This window comes from Triturus cristatus, chromosome 1_2, assembly GCF_964204655.1.
Source record: "Triturus cristatus chromosome 1_2, aTriCri1.1, whole genome shotgun sequence".
Taxonomy (NCBI): Eukaryota; Metazoa; Chordata; class Amphibia; order Caudata; family Salamandridae; genus Triturus; species Triturus cristatus.
The window spans coordinates 823,320,004-823,344,812 of NC_140580.1; the positions used below are offsets into that span (position 1 = coordinate 823,320,004).

The following is a 24,809-nucleotide window of genomic DNA, read 5'->3' on the forward strand; positions in this document are numbered from 1 at the left end:
GAGAGCTCCAGGCTCTTTCTTCTAAATCTCCTTTCCTTTCACTTCATGCGGACAAGGTGGTGTTAAGGACCCATCCTTCTTTTCTGCCCAAGGTTGTCACGCCCTTCCACATTGGGCAGACCATCACTTTGCCCACCTTCTTTCTGCCTCTGCATCCTTCGAAAGAGGTAGAGAGGCTCCACCGCCTGGACCCAAAACGTGTGCTCTCGTTCTATCTGAAGTGCACACAACACTTCCGGGTGGATGATCAACTCTTTGTTGGCTACGTGGGCGCCAAGAAAGGTCGGGCTGTGCACAAACAAACCATCTCTCGGTGGGTCGTTCTGTGTATTAAAGCCTGTTACTCCTTGGCTAAAAAGGAGCCTCCTGTGGGGCTGCGTGCCCCATTCTACTCGGGCGACGGCAGCCACTACTGCTCTGGGACGGGAGTCCCTTTGCAGGATATCTGTCAGGCAGCTACGTGGTCCTTGCTGCATACCTTTACCAAGCATTATTGCCTTGACAGCCAAGTCCGGAGAGACTGCTTCTTTGGCTGTTCTGTTCTCTGGGATTTTCTGGTGTGATCTTAGTTCGCAGACCCACCACCAGGGTTGGTATTGCTGGGGTATCTATTCTAAGGTAAGGAATCTAACACTAACGTGTTTCTTTCAGATGAACAAGTTACTTACCTTCAGTAATGATATATCTTTAAGAAACAATAGTTAGTGTTAGATTCCTTACCGTCCCACCCATCTTCCCCGTTCTGCGAACTGATTTCTAGGGGTAAGGTAATCCCTTTTAGGGCCCTAGATTTATGCACCAGTGGTCAGTGTCTTGCATGGCTCTGCGTTCCTGGCGCGGAAAGTCGTGTACAGAACTGGCTTCAGCACGCATGGGTGGCACCTAAGCAGTCTCCGTGACGTCATCTCGGCGCATACGACGCCAGCAAAGGACGCGGAGCCGCACGACACCACTTTCTGACGCGCAGAGGTACTGCTAGCAAAAACTTTCCGGATCAAGTCTGATGCCTGGGGATATTCTAAGGCAAGGAATCTAACACTAACTAATGTTTCTTACAGATATATCGTTACCGAAGGTAAGTAACTTGTTCGTTGGGTACTATTGATTGGGAAAGTTTGAGGGTGATACGTGCAGTGGTGAGAGCGAATTTGGGGCGCGAAATAAGGTTGCGTTTGTAATGTTAATTCCCATAGGAACCTTTAGCCACAGCTACAGCCCAAACTGCAGAACGGAATTACACCAAATTTGGCAGGGAGATAGATGTTGGTGCAAGGAAGTGACTTTTGACTATTTGGTGTAAATCTGATTTGCAGTTTTTGAGAAATGTAAGTTTAAAGTTATAGTGATATCGCTGGCCGCGGAGTCTTCGCGAACAAAGAGAGCTTGTGCAGGGAAATGCACTGCTCTGGTTGGCTGCCAACACTTCAAGCAGGTATTGTTGGCAGCCATCTTGGGACTTTGCTTGCGGGATTGGACTCACCGTGATGACCTCTGTACAGGACAGAGGCTGTCTGTACTAGCCGCTTACACATATACTAGGGCTAGGAAGTGATAAGGAAGTGGCCTCTCTCTAAAGACCACTGTACATGGTGAAGACTGTGTGTAGTAGGAGCTTGTCCTCGCAATGGAGCTGGGGTGTGGTAAAGCAGTGACCTCTACGTAAAAGCCCCTGTACAGGCTAAAGCCTACATGTAGTAGACACTGACCAATGAAATGGGGCTTGGATGTGGTGAGAAACTAGACTCTCCGTGAAGACCTCTGTTTGGGTAAGTGCTGTGCGCAGTTGTCCTCAGAATGGGGTTTGAGTCCAGTGAGGGACTGGGTTTTGCATGAAGTTCTCTGCTCAGGGTGAAGGGTGTGTGCAGTAGGGGCTTGTCCACAGAATGGGGCTTTAGTGTTGTGAGGAACTAGCTTATGTGTGAAGAACTCTGTACATTTTAAAGTCTGTGAGTAGTATGGGCGTGCCCATGTAATGGGACTTGGTTGGGGTGTGGAACTGGGCTCTGTACAGTGTGAAGGCTGCATGTAGTATGGACTTGTCCACATAATGGGGCTTGGTTGTGGTGAGCAACTGAGCTCTACGTGAAGGGCTCTGTACAGGGCAAAGGCTGTGCGTAGTACAGCCTTGAAAACATAATAGGGCTTGAGTCCGGTAAGACATTGGACTCTACATCAAGATCTCTGCACAGGATGAATGCTGTGTGTAGTAGGGTCATGTCTGCATAATGGAGCTTTGGCATGGGGAGGGACTAGGCTCTGCATGAAGATCTCTGTATAGTTTGAAGTCTGTGTGTAGTAGAGGTTTGCCTATGCAATGGGGCTTGGGTGTGTTGAGGGTCTGGTTGCTCGTGAAGGGCTCTGTACAGGGTGAAGGCTGTGCATAGTAAAGGATTGCCCTTATAATGGAGCTTTGGTGTGGTAATAGACTAGGCTGTGCTTGGAAATCTCTGGTCACGGTGAAGGCTATATGTACTTCGGGCTTGCCCACATAATGGGGTTTTAGTGTGGTGAGGGCTAGGATCTGCGTGAAGAACTCTGTACAATTTGAAGGCAGTGTCTAGCAGGGGCTGGCATAATGGGCCTTGAGTGTGCTTGAACTTCTTAGCCGTTGGTTTAAAAAAATAAAAATAATAATTCCAATGGCCAAGCCCTGCACCTAGCCCCACGGGTGGCCAACTCCCTGTGAGTAGCCAACCGTCCACGAACACCACCACACATTCTTCCTTTTTCTTTATATTTTATTTGGTCCAGTGGGAGCACATGGGTGGCTGTGCTGGATTTGGTGGGACTCTTTCAGGAGTTATCCAAATCTGCCCAATTGGCCGCATTTTTTAAAATTTATTTTGGCCCCAGCAGGGGTCCCTCTGGGACCACCCATAAGGCCAGAGAGTCAGGGTACCCCTCCCCTGGCCCCAACCACTCTAATTTTCTGTTTTGAGTTTCCGGTCAAGGCCCAGATATCTCTAGTTTTTAAACCTTACTTTCTCAAAAACAACTGAACAGAACAAATAACAAAAGCACGCTTTCTGGGTAAAGATTGTTCCTTTCTACCAAATTTGGGGTTATTTTGTTTGCCCGTTTTCTATGTATCGTAGTCAAATATGCTGTATTGAAATTGCATGGGGGAGAAGCATTTTGGAACCCCTGTTTTTCTTGGCATCCCTTTGACAGATCGCCCTGAAACTTTCCAGAAAGGAGGTTAGGTGGACACATTTTATTTTGGAAAGTTTGAGGAAGATTTGTCAAATTGAGCTAAAGTTATTAGCGAAAAAAAAAACACTCTTCCTATGGAAGCTCTGAGCTAATTCAATTCAATTCAGAAATCTTTATTCGGATACAAATATATCCATAAAAGCACAAGTCACATAGCAGCATAATAGTACTCAAGTTGTATTGATCATAAAAACTGTAAAATAAAATAAAATCATATTCAAACATCATAAAGAACAATTTCCCAATTGGGGCCCTTTGGTTTATGCCTGTACTTAATCATAATGAGGGGTTAAGAATACAGGTCTATAAAAAGTATTCATATATTTCACATTAATCGTATTTACAATATAAATATAGAATCATTAAGAACAACCTTCATAAAGTGCACATTGTGTTATGAGCATGTACTGCAACTTTCAAAAAGGAGCCAACACAAAAAATGTATTCATCCTCTTCCAGTTTGAGGGTTTTCATGTAGGCTGCTTCAAGGTGGATAGGAGAATTTTGTTTTAAAAATGGTATCAAAAGCCACTTTGCATATTTAGAGTAAAAGTTACAAAAGAATAGAAAGTGAAGCATCGTTTGCCCGCACCGGCTGTCACAAGGGCATGGCAACTGATCTAAATTAGCGTTATACCCCAAGGGGAAACAAAGTAGGAATTTTACTGTGTCAGGCCTTAAACGAAAGAGGAGTCCTCTCTCCCAGCGTCCTATCCATTTTAAAAGTTAACTAGATGGCATATGGGCGGCATCCTCAATAGACCTATACCTAACGACGGTTGGTTTCTGGGCCTCCCTTTCATGTCTTGCTTTGCTATAGTGTGCATATAGGGCCTCCCGAAGATCTTTTTTGTTCATGCCATCTAAATCGGTGGGATTTAAAAAGACCTGCACACAGTTCACGCTACTCAAACTCTCCCTGACTGCAGCAAGCCACAGTATATCCCTTCCCTTCTCACACTTGAGACAATCTACTATTATCTCTCTGGTGAGGGCCGCTGCTGGGTTTTTCCAAATTGATAGCCAGAATATGGCAGGGCGAGCCCTTATATAATCTTCAATGTAAAAGAATTTCAATTCGCTATGGCAAACCTATTGTGATGCAGAGATCGGTGCTCCCAACAGAATCTATTTTCTTCTCACTGAATGCTGTTACTCTTTGTGATGCCCCAGACCTCTGCACCATATGTTGCTGTCGGAGTACACTGGGATTTAAACATTTTCCTAATAGCTAAAACTACCCCTGTCCGTTTTGGCTGAGGGAGACCAAGATTGAATTGATGGCTTTAGAAAACGTTTTCCTGCAATGCACCACGTGGTCAACCCAGGAACCGTTAGCTGCGAATACCAGCCCCAAATAAGTTTAGCGAAACAAACAACATTCTTCCAATGGAAGCTCTGAGCTAATGAACTGCACCATATATTGCTAAATTTAAGGAAATTACTCTAAAGTTATAAACTGGCATTCATCAGAAAGTAATGCTACTGCCAAGTAATAAAAATAAAATTATTTAACATCTCTTATGTATCTCATTAGAAATATTGTCGGGTATGACGCCCACCCACCACTCACAGAAGTGGGACCCAGTGTGTTCAGGGCAAGGGATGACATAAAACAAGTAATGCAAACAAGCAAGGAAAGAATGAAAAATTGGCAGGCATTCTATAATGCAATTTGGCTGCCTGTTAAATTGCCTTATGCACAATGTAACCCTGTTTTTTTAGTACAAAATGTGTCCTCACGTCCATTGTGTGTAGAAGGTACCAGATTCAGCATTTCTCGTAACTATGTATCATTTTGTATACTTTTAAGGGTGGTTTGCATATTTTCTGTAAAGGAAATTATTCATATTTTGCCTGGGACTATGCATGAGTTGCATAGTTTTTATTATATTGCAAGGACTGTTTGGTGAGTGAAGAAGCCAACTTGCAAAGAAAGCGGTTTTACTAAAATCTAATCTTTCTGCATTATAATCAAATACTTAATGAATAATCTAGATAAATGTATAAATGCAATATAATATTTCACAGTTCTTTTTAAGGAAAATGTTCTTTGTATGCAAAAAGACGTTACAAAAATATTATACTCTTTTTAAAAATGCAACAATGCCTATAAGCATTTTTCCATTTCTTTACTGGATTACTATTCAGCTCCTGTTCCGACGGCTCACAGAGCCCGTCAGAAGAGCAGCGGAATCTCCCCGCTGGTTAAGTTCCGACTGGCGTCATCAAAATACGGCAGTCGGAGGGAAACCCAGGATGTCGGGCAGAGATCCTCTGACCGCCCAAAATCCTAATCGGGCCCTAAAACTTTCACAAAAGACACAAACCGAAACCCAGAAACCAGTGAACTTGTTCAGGAAAACTGCACAGTGCTGACTGTACCAAACATGGTGGATGATATGCACAGCCAATGTGAGTGGTTGAACTACCACCGCCTTTGGCAGAGCAGCAACATACATTTGCAGACCTGATGGTGCAAATGGAAATTTATTTTCCTTTGAAACGTCTGCTACATATTCACCATTTAATTGGGTGACTAGGCTACTAGAGGTGCTGACATTGGATTTAACATTTTGTGCCAGACTTTCTGTTGTCACCTATCTCTAAATAAAACACCTCTATCTCAGTATCATCAGCATGCTGATGTCACATCTGACCTTGTGTCTGAAGGATAACTGCCCGGGGTGTAACTCGTACATTAAATAGAAGGGGTGATAACATATTTGATCCTTATTCTCCTGCTGAATAATTCGGTGCTTCTAAATTAATGATGATATTCTTCCATTTCTTTAGTATTTGACATCCATTTATTAGTGAACTGTTTTTGTTTCTAGATTTGGGAGGAAACATATCAAAGAGTGGCAAATGAACAGGAAATTTATGAAGGTATTTGCTTGTGTTAAGTTTTGTGCACTAACATCTTTGCTTTACATAAATGTAGATATTTATTTCTGTTTTGGTTGCTTATAACATATTTGGCTTGTGTGATTTGAGCAACAACCTGCACAACCGCAATTATTGTTCTTAATGTTTTTTATACTCAAATCCTTGAGTGTTGGGCATGGTGAGGACACCTGCCCAGAGACACAGGGTAGTGGGTTAGTCCCATTCCATGTTCCCATGCTACATTGTCTGCAATGCATGCAAACAATTGCGAGAAAGTGAATACATTGCAGACATTTGTTTAAAGAGCAAATATCTGTGTTCAGCATCTGTACATAGTTGTAGATCAGGCTCCTCGTGATATAATTTGGAGTCATGGATAACCATAGTTTTGAGAATGTAACAGTACCTATTGCGCAGATTTTCTGTATGTTAATTCACAGTTGTCCCTGGTATGAGAGTACTAACTCAGAGATTGTCCCTGGCCTGGGTCTATATAAAGATAATACCAGATGTATAATTATATAGTTACATACATAGAAAGTTGCGATGCCTGGATAATTATTGGTAGTCTTTATTACACTGAGTTCTTTATTCCATGTCCCAGTCCTAAAGAGTAAGGGTGTTTCATCCTGGACACAGGTTCCTAAAAAGCTCTTACCTCCAAGCTCTGCTAGGAAGCAGGATAAAAGGACTTGTCTCCTTTACAACTTCCTGAATATACTAAGAAATAATGTATATCAATGTACTTCACTCCAAGAGAGGGACAGGAGCAGGACTGCGATGAAGAATAGAGAAGTCAACATAATCAAGATTAATGGTGAGTACTCTGGGAGCTACTACTTTATCTCTCTCTTAACCGTCTCAGTACCTAAGAGTCAGCACACATCAAGGAAATTAAATGCATTGATGGAACACAGAACAACTGATTGGAGATGAACGCAAGAAAGTTTAATATTAAAAAAGCAATTAAAGAAATAGGTTTATACAGATACAGAGCCTAGAACAGTGGAACCAAAAGGAGTACCACAACCTACCACTTGCAGCGTTAAATGATTGACATAAGCCTATGGCATTATGTATGAAAATAAATGGAAAACGAAAACTGAGAAACCGCTTTGAAGGAGACCAGATCATGGAAAAACTATTTTAAGGAAAATCATTTTTAAGGAAATAGAAATAAACCAAAAGTTAAAGAAAACATTTTAAAGAAAAGATCATTTTAAGGAAACATTCAAAATCATATACACATATTAAGATTTTTGGTTCAGGGATAGTTGGAGTTTAGATTTGTGAGGGTTTTTGTTTTTAGAGATCAGGGATCGATGGATTTTAGCGTGGTGAGGGTTTTTTAGAGTTCACAGTTGAGTGGAGTGTATGGGTGGTAAGTGATTTTTAGGGTTCAGGGATTGGTGGCATATAGGGGTGCTGAGGTTTTTTAGGTTTTACGGATGGTGGAGTTTAATACTGGTCAGTGTTTTTAAGGATCAGTGGTGGTAGAGTGTTGGGATGGTGAACAGTTTTTAGTGTTGGGAATAGGCTGAGTTTAGGGTTTTGTGGGGTATTAAGAGTTCAGAAATAGTTTATATGTAGAAAGAGTTTAAGGATCAGAGATGCTGGAGTTTAGGGGTGGTGAGGGGTTTTAGGGGTCACAGATAGGTTGTTTTCAGGAGAGGTGAGGGTCTTTTTAGGGTTCAAGGATGAGTGGAATTTAGGGGTGGTGTGGGATTTTAAGGAATTAAGAGTTGGGTTGTTGCATAGGCTTCAGGGATGGGTGGAATTTAGCAATGGAGAGGGTGATTTAGGTTAAGGGATGGGTAGAGTTTAGGAGTGGAAAGGGCTTCAAGGGTTCAGAATGATGAGAGATTAGTGCCAGAGATGGTTATAGTGTATGCGTGAGGAGGCATATTTAAGGGACAGATATTAATGGTATTTAGGGGTAGCAAGGTATTAGTGAATTAAAAGCATCCAAAGTAATTGCTTGACAATGTATAAGATATAAATCCAAAATAATGTCCCCTGACATAAAGGATTGAAATGAGTACCTTTAACAAAAATGTTTCTGAAAGTAAGTCCTGCAACGTCTTCATTTATACCCTAAAAATACGTTTGCAGAAACTAGTTTCTCAAAAAAGACTTTCTATGAATTGATTTCTGAAAACTTCCATTAGGTAGAAATGTTTTCTAAATAATAGTATTTCATTAAATCGTTTTCTATGAAATCACATACAACACCTATGGAAGCCCAAGTGAGTGTGTGGCGAACAACAATAAAAGAAACATCTCCAGCCAGAGTCCAAAAGGCTGTAATTCCTCTTTTCAAATGACTTCAGTGAGTCAGGGCAAGAAACCTCAGAGCACTTAAACGTTCTCCCAACGTTGCAAGAATGTAGAGTAAAGTCCTCAGCTGATGAAAGAGAATTTCATAAATATGGTGAGACAATTACTTGTTGAAGGTGAAATTCAGAATTAACCTTGGATAAAGAGGCAGGAGAAAGACAAAGAACAAGATCTTCTGAAAGAAAGCGAAGTACGGAATTAGATGAAAATAAAGATCCATATCTCCCTTAGTGTACATGCAGAGGTGATGGCTACAAAAAACAAGCATTGGCATTGCCAATAGGTCTCACATTTGGGACCTTATAAGTGTTTAGCCATGCGCAGGTTGATGTTGTTGCACCAAGGATATTGTGGTGCATAGCTAAATACTTATAAGGTCCCAAAAGCAAGACCTATTGGCTATACCAATGCTTGTTATAAAATGTGTGGAGGGATGCACATTTCACCACTCTACAAATGTTCACCTCCGGCACACCTCTACGCAAGGTCGCAGTGGAAGACTTTTACTGGTGGAATGGGCCCCGATTGCCCTAGGCCGTTCTTTCTTTGCTGGTGAGTAACAATCCTTGTGCACTGTATAATCCAGTAGGAAAAGTGTTCTCTTTTGAATCACCGTGCTTTACTTCTTACCAGTGTACCCGTCAAAGAGCTGACCGTCCGATATAATCACTTTCCTACAGATATTGTAATAGCTTACCACCGGCCTGAGGCTCAGCCTATGCAACGACGACTCCTCCTTGGTGGGGTGGGGCTTTGGATAGAAGGTGGGCAATTGTCCCAAATGAGATGTAGTCACTAACTTAGGTAAGAGTGGGATTTTAGTTTGCAGTATGAGCTTGTTTGGAAAGAAGCATATACAGGTGGACGAACACTCAAGGCATGTAGCTCGCTAATACAAGGAGCAGAGGTAACTGCAACCAAAAATATCAAATTCAGAGTAAGTAACCTCAACTGGCAACTATACAGAGGCTCCAACCAGCACTCATTGAGAATGTCAACACTAAATTCAGGTCCCATGGAGGCATTCCAAATGGAACTAGTGGAAACTAATTTATCAAACCCTTAAAAACGGGTCAACCACTGGGGACTTGAACAAGGATCTTTGGCCCTGTATAGAGAAAGAAAAGGGCTGACAAACCCCCAATATAATCCTTGATTATGCCAACTGCACAACTTTGCTGACTCTCAGACAACGTGAGCTGTGTGTGGGAAGTTAGCCACGGTCACTTTCCCTAGATTAATGTTCCTGCCTGTACACCATGCTATAAATGTATTCCATCTCCCAGAATAAACAGACTAAGTAGGGGGGGCGACAAGATAATAGGATCACACTGATCAACCCCAGTGGAAGCTTAAGGAACTCAGATTGCTCAGCCCAATCTCCATGTCTGACGGTGTAATGCTTTGAGATTGGGGTGCTGGACCTGGCTTCAATTGGGAGAGCAGGTCTACTCTTAACGGGAAAAAAACAAGAGCACACAGAGATATGTGCTGGAGGTCTGTGTACCACGCCCTTCTTGTCAAGTTCGGATAGATGAAAACACTGGAGGCTCGGTCCAAGCAAATTTTCTTTAGAACCTAAGGAACCAAAAATTATGGGAGGAAACGTTAAGTGGAAACTTCCACTTCAACAGAAGCATGTCCCCCAAGGATCCCCGAGACAGATGGTAGAGGGCACGGAAGGTCAGGCAAATGATGCGGCTTCAAGTTGCAAAAAGGTCCACCTGAGGCAGGCCCCAGAGGTCAAAAAAAGTCCTAAGCCACTTCTGGATGAAAACCCCACCTGTGGTCGGCAAGATGATAGTGACCTAGGCTGTTGACTCTGACATTAAAAGATAGATGGTTGGCTACCATCCATGGCACATGTTGGTGTGACCAAGTCCAGGGCATTAGCGCTTACTGGCAGGTGAGACCCCTCACTTCTCCTTGCTTGTTGACATACCACATTGTGGTTGTGGAGGACCTACATAAGCCAGCATGTGCACAGGACCAGGAGGATTCAAGAAGTCAGACAGAGTAGGCTTAAGACTTTCAGGACCGGAATCCGCGCTCTCACCCAAAACATCGGAATCACATCCAGAAGGTCATGGATTCTCTGAGGAGGAGAGAATGCCTGGAGCAAGGTTGTATCCTCTACGAACAGGAGATTCTAGGGGACTTGGGTACATTGATCATAAATAAGTCTACAGCAGTAAGTCAGTCATCTGCAGGTGGTGCAACACCAACAGTGGCTAATCAGCTTTGAGCAGCAAGTCACAGGAACAGAAACACAGCGATGCCCAACCTTTTAAGATGGGCTGTGCACACCATCATCACTTTGAAGACTCAAGATACAAAAACCAATTCAGAGGGAAGACTCGCAAATTGGTAACGAGTGGAACCGACCACAAAAAGTATTTCTAATATGAATAAAGGATCGCAATATGAAAGCACATGTACTGCAGGTAAAGAAACACCATCCAATCTTCCGCATCCAGCACTAGCATAACCTGAGTGAGGGATAGCATTCTGAACTTCTCCTTGCGCAGGTATCAAGTCAGAAGCTTGAGGTCTAGGATCAAACAAATGCCGCTGTCCTTCCTGAGCACAAGAAAGTACTGAGTGTAGCACCCCTACTCAAGTTCCTGCTCTGGTAGCTACTCCATTACTCCTTTCTGCAGCAGGGGCACCACCTCAGTTTGCAGGGTCTGCGGATAATCTTCTGAAGTATGGAAATGTGGGGAAGGGAACTGAGGAGGTTACTGCTGGAAGAGTAAACCCCTTTGCGATGATTTGCAGGACTCGCTGGTCTAAAGTAACGGCATTACATGCTTATAGAAACTCATCCTCCGACAGAGAAGCTAGTTTGGTTTCCATGGTGGTGCAGGGGAAGAGGAGAAAAAAGGAAGCTGGACCAGACAATCAAATCCCTTGCTCCTGACCCTGTGTGATCGTAGAAAATGGGTAATGCTACTGTTGACCAGCTGGTGCGGATTTGCTTTGTCAGAATTAAAAGCCTCAACTGAAGGCTTTAGGTCTCCTACATATTTTGCAGCGTCTCTACACTCTTTGAAACATTTAAGCATTTGTCTGCCTTTGGGCCAAAAAGCACCTCTCAGTCAAAAAGCATGTTAATCAATATATTTTGTATAGGGCAGCCATGCATGTCTCAGTTGGGTAACAGAAGAGCTCATGACCCTCCCAATTACTGCACTGTGTCCAGGCCCGCTCTGATGTGAAAAGAAGCATCCTATTCACCACAGACTCTCTCTGCAAAATGGCCTCTGTGGTGTTACTGTAGATTAGGTACCTCCAGTGCTGCAATATCCCAAAAGATGTGGGAGTAACCGCCCAAAAGGCAAGTTGTGTTTAGTGAGCATAACCCTAGGCCTCCCTCTCAGATGGGCATAGGTAGAGGAAGCTCCTGAATTCAGCTTAGTAGTGGAGGAGACTTGAACCACCATACTACCTGAGGAGGGATGGATGAATAAGAAAGCTGGGTCTCCAAGAGACTGTCTGTAGCAGAATGCTGTCTGGTTTACCGCTGGGTATGATAAAGGTTAAGAACATGGATCCTTTACAGCTTTTAAGGGCTTTGTTAAAGAGAAGCAGAGATTCGAGAGTAGTGATGTTGAACTGTAGAGCATCAGTCAGTACCCCACCGATAGAATAGGGAGTACAAACACCTCAGTTGCTTTCTTAAGCACTGTATGACAAGAAGCCCTTTCACAGATGCTAAACCAAGGATTGAGACAATATTAATGTCAGACACATTCTGAAGGGCCATCAAATGCCATGAGTCGGAGGTGGGTAATAGGTTAGCATCATCAGGCTCCCCATAGCCATCTGAGGACTGCTGGTTGCAGTTTGACCCAAAGAGATTGTTTATATTATTCCAATACAACCTATGGGCACCAGATCCTCCTCCTTGCTACTTCTCTTCTCAAGAGGCACCAAGCTTCTTTTCTAGAACACGTGTTCTTTACAGGTTATAAGAGTGGTTCCTGAACCGGTGAGGTCAGAAGCATGTAGGAAGGCCCAGGGGTGTCGCTGGTGTTGGCAGCTGTGTGTAGAGTCAAAGTCGGTGCTACTGACTGCAGTGCCATCCACACGGCCAGCTCTGAAGAGGAGCCCGGCCGAGGACCGAAGTGAGATGGCACTAGGGGGAACCCGTATGGCACCAAACGCTGGACTTCGAGTGGAGCCCTGAATAGTCCCATGGGGCAAACAAATGCACCAGAGGGAGCTGCGCTCTCTTGAACATGTCCAGCAGACAGAAGGTTGATCTGTACCAGGCACCAGAACTATGGTTAACATCACCCTCGGCACAGGAAGGTGCAGAGCAGAAACCGGGCTGGTGACATCAGCAAAGCCAGAGGGGAAAGAACACCACTAACCTCAGCACTGGAGAGGATGGAGCCTTGAACAAGGACTTGGATTGTGATCTCCTGATCGAAAAGGAGTGTTTTTAACCCCCTTTTGACCATGCCTTGTTCCCTTAGAAGACTTGGAAAATGGTTATCAATGACATCACACCATGTGCAGGTAAACTTAAACTTCTTTGGCGGAGACGTATCCCTAGAGTAAAATAATTTTAGACAAAAATCTTCTCCAAGAGCTGAGGAGAGAAACGCTGAACTTGCAGAAACAAACCCAGAACTGACGTCAGGATTCCCAAGTGGGAGCTAAATATATGGCTCTAGTGACATCACCTTGGCACCATTTCTGCTGTTGACATGGAATCAGCGCGCCCTACAGATGCAAGGAGAGATGTGTGAAAAGTTTCCAGGTCAAGACTGGGTGCCTAGAGTATTCAAAGGCGAGGAACCTGCAGGCTGAAGTATCCACCAGAAAGCAAAATTGTCTTTTACAGGTAAGTTCATGAACATATATGCCACACTATGTACATTCTCAACTATCACCAACTATATAGAGAGGAGGGTGGATCATGAAAACAATAGCCATTTGCGGCACTGGTAATTGGATAAATCCGCTGGGTCGTTCGCTTCATTTGATGCCAAGGGCCTGGTCTGCCTTACTAAGCACTACACCGTCCACTGGCATGGCTATAGTACTCCATGCTAGAAAGTGAATTGCAAACATTTCTATTTCTTGTAGTCACAGCAACCGCTAGCCTCAATAGCTATAGCTTTCAGAAGAAAAATGTACGCGAACACTCCAAGGAGATAGCTATCTGGAACAATAGTTTATTTTCATCTCAGACTTTTAGTAACATCAACTGCTGTTTCAATTATGCTTTGTTTAGCAATAAAGAAACTTTGAAATTTATATTTGAATGGGATACTACAAAATGTAGTTTTTTCTTTAAAAAATTAAAGGGTTCTCATTTTTTCAATGTTTGACTTTTTTTATATTATTGTAAATTATCGATATACAATAAGCATACTGTTGACACTGATAACTACGTGAAGGTCTGACATGTCTGAATATTTAAAACCACAGACTGTGTACTAAACCACAGAATGTGTACTTGGAGTCCCCAATTCGCTGTAAAGGAACTCCTAACACCACCTTCACAGGTTGCTTGCTCTCTTGTCACTGTGAGAACAAAATTCCATTGTTGGGTAAAGCCTCGATTGAGGAAGAGGTTATAAAACAGAATCAAACGAAAGCATAAAAAAATACAAAAGCTCACGAAAAAACTCAAATGTTATATAACACAAGAGAAAGCTATGAACCAACGGCATATAACAGGAAGAATACAAGTCTCACTCCGGTTTCCAGGTTGCCGTTGGAATGTTGGTTCAAGACCTTGACATGGACCACATGGATGAAGAGGCTAACTAAGATGACGCAGTTATGGGTGATCTCTTGGCTACTCAGTCTCGAAACTGAATATCTGTGAACCCTGTAACAGGATTGATATTTGCGTGTCCCCACACATCAAACTGCATGCAGATTTGAATACTTCGTTTGATGTGCATAAAATACAATTTTGCAATTCGCCATGCTCTCGAGCCATGTAAGGAGAGACTAAACCCCATTACAAAGTTCAACTCAACTTGAATGTCTGCGGGTTTTCGATGTGACAGAGAATAAGTGTGCATTAAAACCCATTTAAGATGCAGAGAAAAGAAAAAGACACTCAGTGGAAACAGCAGGAGTGAATGGTGATTGGTTGAGACCATGATGGTTGCCAGGACACTAGAAATCTGTCAGGCTGTAACCGCTCTAATTTAAATATTTTCATCGGATTTAATATACCCCAGAAATAATGTATAAAATGAAGAGGTCCCCTCTGAAGCCTGTACAGGATGCTGCTTGCAGACTGGAACGTTTCCCGCTTATTCTGATGTATTGGTTTAGACAGAGACCATGCGACACAAGCGTACTTATTTGTCTAAAATCTCGGCTTGGATGATTCGAACTGAGACAAATTACAGCTGCATGTTGGACGTTTGGTGTGGTTAAAGGAGGCACAGGAGCGCACCAGCTGCACCAATGAGATTGAGTGGCTCCCATGCAACGACCGCTATGTCTTAACTAAGGAATCTATTTAAGGAACCCATGAGGCCATGTAAAGTACATGATAATTTGGGGTATAGGGGTTAGAATATTTTCAAGACTATCACTCACTATGTGATTAATGTTCGCAGAGATATGGACAGCATATATATGTTGTTGACGCTTTTATTCAAGCTGTATAGTGGAGTCGTTAATATGGATGCAAGGCTATTTGTGGGAAGAAAGAGAGTTGCCCCTAGTTGAACCGCACTCCCAGGAGGCCAGTAAAGATCAAGGGAAGTCCCAGATTCACACCGCGTCTCAGCCGTTCCCTGACGCGTTTCAAGCAGACGCTCTTTTTCAAAGGTTGTAGGCTGCACCCCTGGCTCACCAACACTGACTCGACCAGTATATTCCCTCTTTTGTTTCTTTTATTTAATTATGCTCAGGTGCAAATTTTCAAAGGCATTATGGGACTGGAAGTCCAAGTGAGACCCATGTGGGCTGTTGGCGATTTCAGGCATCACAGGGTTCACTGCAAATCCCGGTGTAGAGTCCAGGTACCTCCCTCAGTGCCAACAATCGTCCTCCTGCTCCGTTATCCTGTTGTTCAGAAAACAACGGCGGACCCGCTTTTTCTTCGGCGGTGGTGTCAGTTCCCGACCGGGCAGGCCGTATTTATGGGAAGAAAGAGAGTTGCCCCTAGTTGAACCGCACTCCCAAGAGGGCAGTAAAGATCAAGGGAAGTCCCAGATTCACACCGCGTCTCAGCCGTTCCCTGATGCGTTTCAAGCAGACACTCTTTTTCAAAGGTTGTAGGCTGCACCCCTGGCTCACCAACACTGACTCGACCAGTATATTCCCTCTTTTGTTTCTTTTATTTAATTATGCTCAGGTGCAAATTTTCAAAGGCATTATGGGACTGGAAGTCCAAGTGAGACCCATGTGGGCTGTTGGCGATTTCAGGCATCACAGAGTTCACTGCAAATCCCGGTGTAGAGTCCAGGTACCTCCCTCAGTGCCAACAATCGTCCTCCTGCTCCGTTATCCTGTTGTTCAGAAAACAACGGCGGACCCGCTTTTTCTTCGGCGGTGGTGTCAGTTCCCGACCGGGCAGGCCGTATTTATGGGAAGAAAGAGAGTTGCCCCTAGTTGAACCGCACTCCCAGGAGACCAGTAATGATCAAGGGAAGTCCCAGATTCACACTGCGTCTCAGCCGTTCCCTGACGCGTTTCAAGCAGACGCTCTTTTTCAAAGGTTGTAGGCTGCACCCTTGGCTCACCAACACTGACTCGACCAGTATATTCCCTCTTTTGTTTCTTTTATTTAATTATGCTCAGGTGCAAATTTTCAAAGGCATTATGGGACTGGAAGTCCAAGTGAGACCCATGTGGGCTGTTGGCGATTTCAGGCATCACAGAGTTCACTGCAAATCCCGGTGTAGAGTCCAGGTACCTCCCTCAGTGCCAACAATCGTCCTCCTGCTCCGTTATCCTGTTGTTCAGAAAACAACGGCGGACCCGCTATTTGTGTACAACTGTTGTTGTGCGCTGCCTATTGCTCTTTCAAAACAACAAGCCCAGCGGAGCGTGGCGCCCGCGCTTGGCGGGGGCGGGGGAGCGCATTCCAGGCGGGTGAGCGGACCCTTTGAAGTACGATGCCAAACGGATTGCATGGCGGCACGATGCACGTAATTGTGCGCGTGCTCGCCATGCAATCCGCTTTTGGGAGCCCCTTACTATAGTCTCGCATAGCGATCGCTTACGCGATAGCTAGGCGAGACCTAAAAATACCTACACAGAGAACTTTTTTCAAAAGAGCTAAGGCTCAAACGGGGCAAATTGTAGAGCCTTCAGAGCTATAGGACAGTCCCTGGTTGTGACACAGGAACAAACCTTACATCAGAAAATAAAAAAACACTCAGGGGGACCAGAGGTCAAATCAAGCAGAGCTCCCGGATCACTCAAAGGACAGTAGAAGGCACAAAAGGCTGCAAGCTGACATCTGAGGGAAAATATTCACAATTCCAAGAAATTTCCCTCTCATCAGAAATCCTGAATTCTTAATGGGTCAGCCAGACAAAGGACTCAGACGTTTGGAATGACACCATTTAACAAAGGATCCCCAGTGTTTATAATGTGAGTCAAAGGTCAATGGCCTATGAGAATGTTGATTAGCATTCTCAGGAGAAACACGAAAACACATAAGCCTCAATTTCAAGTGTAGGTGGAGAAGAAATGACAAAGAAAAGGGCAGCCATCAGAGGTCTATGGACACACAGAGGACTCATTCTGGACTGACTGTCATCTCATAACCATAACTTCTAGGGCCATACAGGATCTATGAGAACTATCTGATCCCCTCCATCTGTATCTGAAGTAGAAACAATCACTGGAACAGGAATCAAAGGAAAAGAAAAGAGAATACTCGAAGGCCTGGGAGAAGTCAATGTCATCCAATCCTGCTACCCTGGGGTTCCCTATCTTGTGAAAATTAGGAGGAGCTGAACTTTGGGGAGCCAGTAAACAGATCTACTAATGACACAATTTTGTGAAGAGGAATCAGAGGAAAATAAAAGAGAATACCCCAAGGCCAGGGAGAAGTCAAAGGCATTGAATCCTGCTGTCCTAGGATTCCCTATCCTGGATAAAATTAGAAGAAGCTGAGCATTGGGGGAGCCTGTAAACAGATCTGCTAATGGCAACCCAAATGTGAGAGAGATTTCCCAAACTAACTCTCCTCCATTGAGAAATCTACAAGGGACAGGAAGATGTCTACTCCAAGAGTCTGCCCTCAAATAGTCTATGCCATCTAATGTAACTTGTTGTCAGGTATAGCAGGTGAATTTCTGCCAAAGCGCATATCTGATGAGCCACCAATGTCAAGGAATGGGATTGAACACCTCCTTTGTTATTCAAATATAAATGTGCTACTAGATTGTTTGTCCATATAGGAACTGCCTTTCCAACCAGAAGAGAAGCAAAGTGAAGCAAGGCCTTTAGGATGGCTGATGACTTCTGCCAGGTCAAGGAATGAACCAGCTTTGTTCTTTACCAAAGATCCTTTCTAGTGGTCTGCCCAAGAGTCCCAATACCACCCTTCATGCTGGCATCCATGTTCACAATCAGAGTGGTTGGAGGAACCAGAGCTACTCCCTTGGAGAGATTCTGTGAATGAAGCCACCATTGGAGTAAGTGAGCGTTCTAGGATCAGTCTCAAAGTCCAGTGATATTAGGAGCCAATGGATCAGGACTTGGTGAACCAACATTTTTATGTAGCATCTCACCCAAGGGACTATTAACACTATGCTGCTATGTCCCATTGCATCTGTAACCAAAGTCGAGCTGGAACAGATGACATTTTGGAAGCGATCAGAGATGCGTCTGAAGTTTGAGGATCTGATCATGAGGCAGTGAATTTCTTTCAGCTGATGAGTCAAACTTACCACCGGTAAAGTTAATTTGCTGATTGGGCGCAAAGTGGTCTTTTTCTATGTTTAGATTATTAGAAGGCAGTGCTTAATTTTAGCCGGTGCTTTCCGGTGCTCAGCACCGGCACTTAATTGGCTTCCGGTGTCCGGCACCTAATTGTCAACACCATACTTGGAACAGTCTACCACATGGTGGCGTTGCTCATATAATTTCGAGATGAGCAGAACAACGGTTGTTTAGGAATATAATATACATTAAATTGCTATTACCTGCCTCCCCTGCTATTCCTTTAGCTTTGGGGACCTGGAATAATCTGAACTGTCGCACTTGCAGGCAGGAGAGATGGTTAGTAGTTGTTTTGACAGCAATGACAAGGGCAATGGGTGGTGCAAGCTGCAGTGACCTCCTGGTCAGAGCCCCGGCACTTAATATTTTACAAATTAAGCACTGCCAGAAGGGAACAAACTTGATGTGTAGCCTGCAAGGCCTAATGAAGAGTGGAGTTGTGAACTAGCTAGTCATCTAAATACAAAAGGACTTTGATGCCTCCCTTGTGAAGAATTAATGCCAATGGAACTAGGATCTTTGTTCTTACTTGGTGTGCTGACTTCAGGCCATGAGGAAAAAACATAAAACTGGACATGGCTGCCTTTAACTGTTAGGCCAGGCTGTCTCTGCAGGGTTCCCCAGATTGTTCCTTCCCTTTGCTGTACCCAGTTTGTGTTGGCTTTTAGGACTATGCAATTTACTTCTGCTAATGTTAATGCTAATCAGTGTTAAAGTGTGTGTGCGCTCTCTTGAAAACATGGTAAAATTGTCCTACACCTGATTGGCAAATTTCATTTACTTGTAAGTCTCTCTCTAGTATATAGTAGTACCTCTACCCAGGGACTGCACATTAAATGCTACAAGTGGGCTGCAGCACTCCTTGTACTAACCACTGAAGCAGCACTGTAAAAAATCTCTTGAGCCTGCCACTGCAATCTGTAGTGACATTTTAAAGTACAATTTTCACATGGCAAAATAAACCTCTTGCCAGGCCTAAACCTTCCTTTTTGATACTTGTAAGCCACCCCTAAGGTAGTTGCTAAAAGCTTCTAAACCAAAGTGCATGGTATTTAAAAAATTAGGTCATGCGTCTTTAAGTTTTACTTGTCCTGACAGTGAAAAACTCCTAAAGTGGTTTTTCACTGCAGCAAGGCTGTCTCTCCCATATGCTAACATTGGGTTACCTTTTTATACTTAACTGTTTGGGAACAGATAGAGAAAGGCTTCTTCCATTCGTTTGAATTTTATTTGAAATCCTCTTTAATGATAAAGTTGGATTTTACGTAACTGTTCTGGATATGTCATTTTTAGAAAGTTGACTTTTTCTGCCTAAGCCAAATGTGCACTTCTGACAGTATCTAGGGTCACAGGATTGTAATTTTCTCTCCCTTGGTGCGTTGTGTATTCCTTCCAGACATAGGGACAAAAAAGGCCTGCTGTGGAGGGAAAGGGTCTTCCTGACAGGCTAGCTGGGGAGGAATTGTGCCCTACCATGATTACACTCCAAATGAGCATGTCTGCAACACAAACAAAGGAGGTTGACTCCAGGCCTACTCCTGCCTTTGTCTGAACTGACCAGAACCAGTTTGGGAGTAGGCCAGGGATTTTCCCCCACACAAAGGTTCACACTAGGTATAAATGTAGCACCTTCAGAACCTTTCATCAGAACATTCCTGGACCTTTGGAAGAGTCAGAAGAAGGACTGCCCAGCTGTCTGAAGAAGGAAGACTGGACCTATTTGCCTTGACTGCAAGACTCCCAGAGGTCAGTTGATTGTCCCCTGTTCAGCTGACAAACACCAACTAGACATGCCTGAGCCTGGTGCTGGCCTCTACTGGAGTGAGTCCTCTTCCCCAAGAGGTGTCCCCAGTTCCTGGACCCTTGGCTGACAACAGAGTGTACTTTTACTGAATTCCAGGTTAAAATCCAGATGTTTGGGCTCTTTGTGACAGCAAGCAGATTCTTCAGACCAAGAAACAACTGTCTGCGATGCCTGCCATCACAAAGCTTCAGAGGCTACCTGCTCCTCACACCAACAATGACCCCCTCGCTGTCCTCATCAACATGAAGCTCTAGCTGAGACTCCCCGCATGGACTTGGACTTTGGGAAGGAAAACTATACTCCTCACTGGGGCAATCCTGGTCCCTGTGTCAGACCCATGCTTCATTGCAGTAGACCTGAACTTGTGAATTCGACCCGGTCCAAGGTGACCAATTACCTACGAGAAAAGCTTTGTGCTTTTTGGCAACAGAACCTGAAGGGAATGCCGGTGCAGTGGAAAACCCTGACACTCTGTGGAGAAGTGGTGAGCAAAAACGTTAACTCCTTTTTGTGTGGATGCAATTGAAGGATCAGGAAATCCCATCTTGCCACATAGATGGGAATCAACCTCATCCATTATCTCCTTCTTAATGTAACACCCCTTTCCCTCTATAATCATATTGTCATCTGTATCTGTTGCTGAATTGGGGTCATCTGTATCTCCAGCTGCCCATGAGTCATCTATTGACAGGAGAGCAACAAGAGACAGGATAGGCACTTCAACAGAGACTGGAAATCACTTTTCATTCACAGCATTTTACTTTACCTTCAATCATCTAATGCAAATAGGCAGAATGAATGAATACAGGAGTGGGAAGCATAATTGGTGTATCGGCATTAAACCTGAACTTACAATCATGATAATGAGAATGTCATGAATGCTATGTTTGTTTCTTGTGGGCACTAGAAGGACACCTATCATCTGAGGCCAAATGCCTTCTTTTGGAAGATTGCTGATGTGGAAAAAGAGTTTGAGAACTCATGATCAGGTTCCACAGCACTCCTCTTCCTGATCCCTGTCCTCTCTTATGAAGCAGCGATGCTCTAACCATATTCACTTCCGGGATCTTCTTACACAGAAGTGCCGCTTCTCCAGGACACTGGATATAAACCGGAGCCAAGGAGCCCCACCACCCCTCAGAACATTGACTACACTATGACTCTGCCTGGAGAGGCGGTTGCTTTCTTTTTCACAACAAAAAGTACAGCTAAAATTAACTGAAAAAAGAGGGGAAAAGCAGTAACCTTACTAATGAGTACCAATGGGGAACAGGGAATTAAGGGATCGCAGGTGCTCACGGAAAGGAGATTGATACCTTTCAATGCTGAGGAGCAATCGTGCAGCAGTATCACATAAATCTAACAAGAATAAAGATACCTACTCAGCAGGACTCCCTAAATATAGAAGAAAAAAGAGGAACAGATTAATTATGTCCCTTGCCCTTGAAAAGCAGGGCTGGCAGCGAAGCGACACTTGCCTGTTCGGCAAGCTAACAGGAAGAAAACATGGAGTTGTAAGGGAGATGAGTCCCTGGAGGGGTGCAGTTAAAAATTTTATATAATCTTTAGGGATTATTAGTGACCTCTCTCCAGTGGCAGGACACTATCACATTTTAGGTTTGGGACGAGCACACTGAAATGAGAGATAAAGTGGTAATTGGGCTGCAGGAAACAATGTGCACAGATGCAGAATCATAAGGTGAGGAATTTCGGGGTGATCTGCATAAGTCGTTTCAGGAATCAAGAGAATGCTGGTTATACTACCTTCTGTTCTTAATTAATACCAACTGCAGGGTGCTGGTGAAAGTAATAGCTAATAGGTTTGCCCCACGAATGATGAGGCTGGTTTACTGGGATCACATGAGTTTTCTACCGAGCAGATTGTTGGAAGGTCATTTAAGAAGGCGATGTAACTGGATCACTGGTGCTACTTCTGATTCATCGTAAATTGTGGTCACTTTTGATGCTGAAAAATCATTTGATTTGGTGTTCTGGGTGTACATTTTTCAACTATTGGAGCGTCTGGGGTTTGGTCAGAAACTGGTAGCACTGAGACAACTCATGTATATATTGAATAGAAGGGCTGAGGTGATGATTGGTGTTGGTTCATAATTGCTTAACTTGCAGCGTGACAGCAGGCAGGGCTGGAATGTCTCCACTGATCTTAAATTTGTTGATGGAACCACTGGATGCTGTGAGCAGGGAGGAAAGGGTAGCGGCATAGTAGCAGTGAATGGTGTGGAGTCAATAATCTCACTGTCCATGGATGATGTCTTGCTGTATGTGCAAGAACCTTGTACCGGACTCCATGTGTTATTAAAGCTAGTCAACCAATATTGAGAGATCTCTGGTCTTTAATTCAAGCAAGGAGGAAGTTTACCCTCCCGGTGAGCTTGACCCTACTTTACTAGACTTTGTTGCATTTAGGTGGGTCCCTACTACCATAAAATGCTGTGGGATCGAGGTCTACCTCTTTACGGAGGATAATCTCCAACATTATCTTTATGCAATATTTCAAACGCTTGCAAGTAATGTTGATGGTTATCTCAATGGCATTCCTAATAGTAATGCCTAAGACACTAATACTCCTTAAAGATATGTTTTTTTTTATTCGATACTTGTCTCACTGTCATTTCCTGACAAGGCCATTCTGTCCAGGATAGCAATCTGGGGAACTGATAGACACTCTTCTGTGCAAAAGGTGCGTGGAAGCACCACATTTGCAGGTATATCATTTAGAAGCAACAATATGGGGCGACATACACCCCAATCCAAAGGCACAGCGCTCTGAACCTGTGATCCTTTGTTAATATGAACACCAATTATTCGTATTTTTTGAAAACATGTCATCACTCGCTTGAACAATCTTATCTCATGACTCCCGTTTAATCCACAGGTGCAGTATAATGCCATTTTTCCAGGTTTCTTATGCTATTCATGTGCCCATCCGGACCTCTTTGCAATAACACGTACTGACGCATTTTATTCATCCAAAGGCAGTTTTTATTGAAATACCCAATGCATTTCGGGCTAATGAGGCCCTTCGTCAGGGGTCACTACAAGTAACAATGAAAACACATGTTAGTTGCAAAACCATTTTCTAATGCGCAATGCTCCATGCCAATTATTTCAACTGAATATAATTCGCTGAGCCCAAGTTTATAATTCCCAGATTACTGTGCTCATAGTGTCAAAACTCTGTATGATGCGGTCCGCTACTTTAACTAAGAAACCTCTGGCACCTCTCGTTATCAAACGTGCAGTTCTTTGTGAAAGCCAACTCCTTATTCTATCATTGACTCCCCTTGAAATACGTCTTTCCTCGAAACACAACCCTTTTCCATGTTTCCATACAAGCTTTTCACCACCCAAGCTATTTTTAATTTGTAACAGGTTTTACTCCGATATATTACTCTCTCTATTCGCACGTGCTGCCTGCACCTAAATATACGCCTCCTTAAAGCATTCCTAAACTTCACAATATGCTGCGCTCCTACAACCGCCTATTTGTTTTGAACATTTCACCTCCAAATCTTAAATGCCCAGAAGTCATCCGGAATCTCGGTGTTCACAATTAATCCCCTCTCACGCATGTGTAAAACTACCACATTCAAAACAACTCTACTTAACGTCCCTGCCGAAAATAAAACATTTAAGCGCCAAATGGGCAAGGCGCTTTTCCAAGGAGCACGCAACTACGTTCATAAGGATTATTTACGGATTACAATTTCAATAGGTGTGCATTCCCTTTAAAAAAAAACATATCATTTAGAAGCACAGTTGCATCAGGCCAAGGCATAGGGAAGAAAGGACAGACATATCTGTGAGCATGTCATACAAGCACCTTCCTGGTGTCCCTAGGCTCCTGGAATGGTGGTGGGACAACTCATGTAGATTTCACTTTGGAGGCCTGTGAGAAGGCATTGCACTAGATGTAAATTGAGAAGCTACATACCCAGGATTGCCACTTCAGAAGTGGGGTCCACATTACCCCTTATAATGTGGTCAACTAAGACATTTCAGAAATAGTGCAATACAGGGATCAGGGTGTTGGATGACGTTTTCTCTAAGTGGTAGAGGATGAGATTAGTGAGTCCTACTTCATCTTGGCAGAAATGTATGAAATGTTTCTGATGATTCCTGCTCTGAAAAGGCTGCTAGACTATTAATAGTCAACTGAGAACGACGCAGAAAACTGAACAGTTATGTATATAACCTGCTGCAGGGGGATTTTCCACATAAATAATATGTTTTCCAAGGATCACTAGGCTAGGGATCTCGTTTGTGAGATCCTTAACAAACAATGGGGGTATGGCTTGTGAAAGAACATATGAGTTGTCTTTCAATGTGAAATCTGAGGAGGTGATCTATAAAATCTTCTTATGGTGCTATGTGACTTACCATTAGTTACGCCTGATGGACCCGAGTTATGACTCAAGATGTCGGAGATGTGTCACTCCAGTGGCGACCCAATTACATTTCTTGTGGGGTTGCTTTAGTTAACAGTTTAAATAAAATAGTATTTTGGGAAGTGGAATTGACCTAGAACCACTTTTGGTAATATCGGCCCAACCGGAGGCACTGTCACATTTGAAAATAAACCAGGTAATTTAGACCCTATATG

General features: G+C 43.5%; 1 protein-coding gene across 6 annotated transcripts in view; it reads left to right on the forward strand.

The window, feature by feature from the left end:
- Positions 1 to 24,809, forward strand: part of RNF207 (ring finger protein 207) — a 1,105,462-nt gene that overhangs the window by 1,020,140 nt on the left and 60,513 nt on the right. For all 6 annotated transcript variants that reach the window (XM_085608881.1, XM_085608879.1, XM_085608885.1 and 3 more), the window contains one exon: positions 6,051 to 6,102. In XM_085608881.1, coding sequence (XP_085465007.1) covers positions 6,051 to 6,102 — 52 coding nt within the window. The remainder of the gene's footprint in view (positions 1 to 6,050; positions 6,103 to 24,809) is intronic.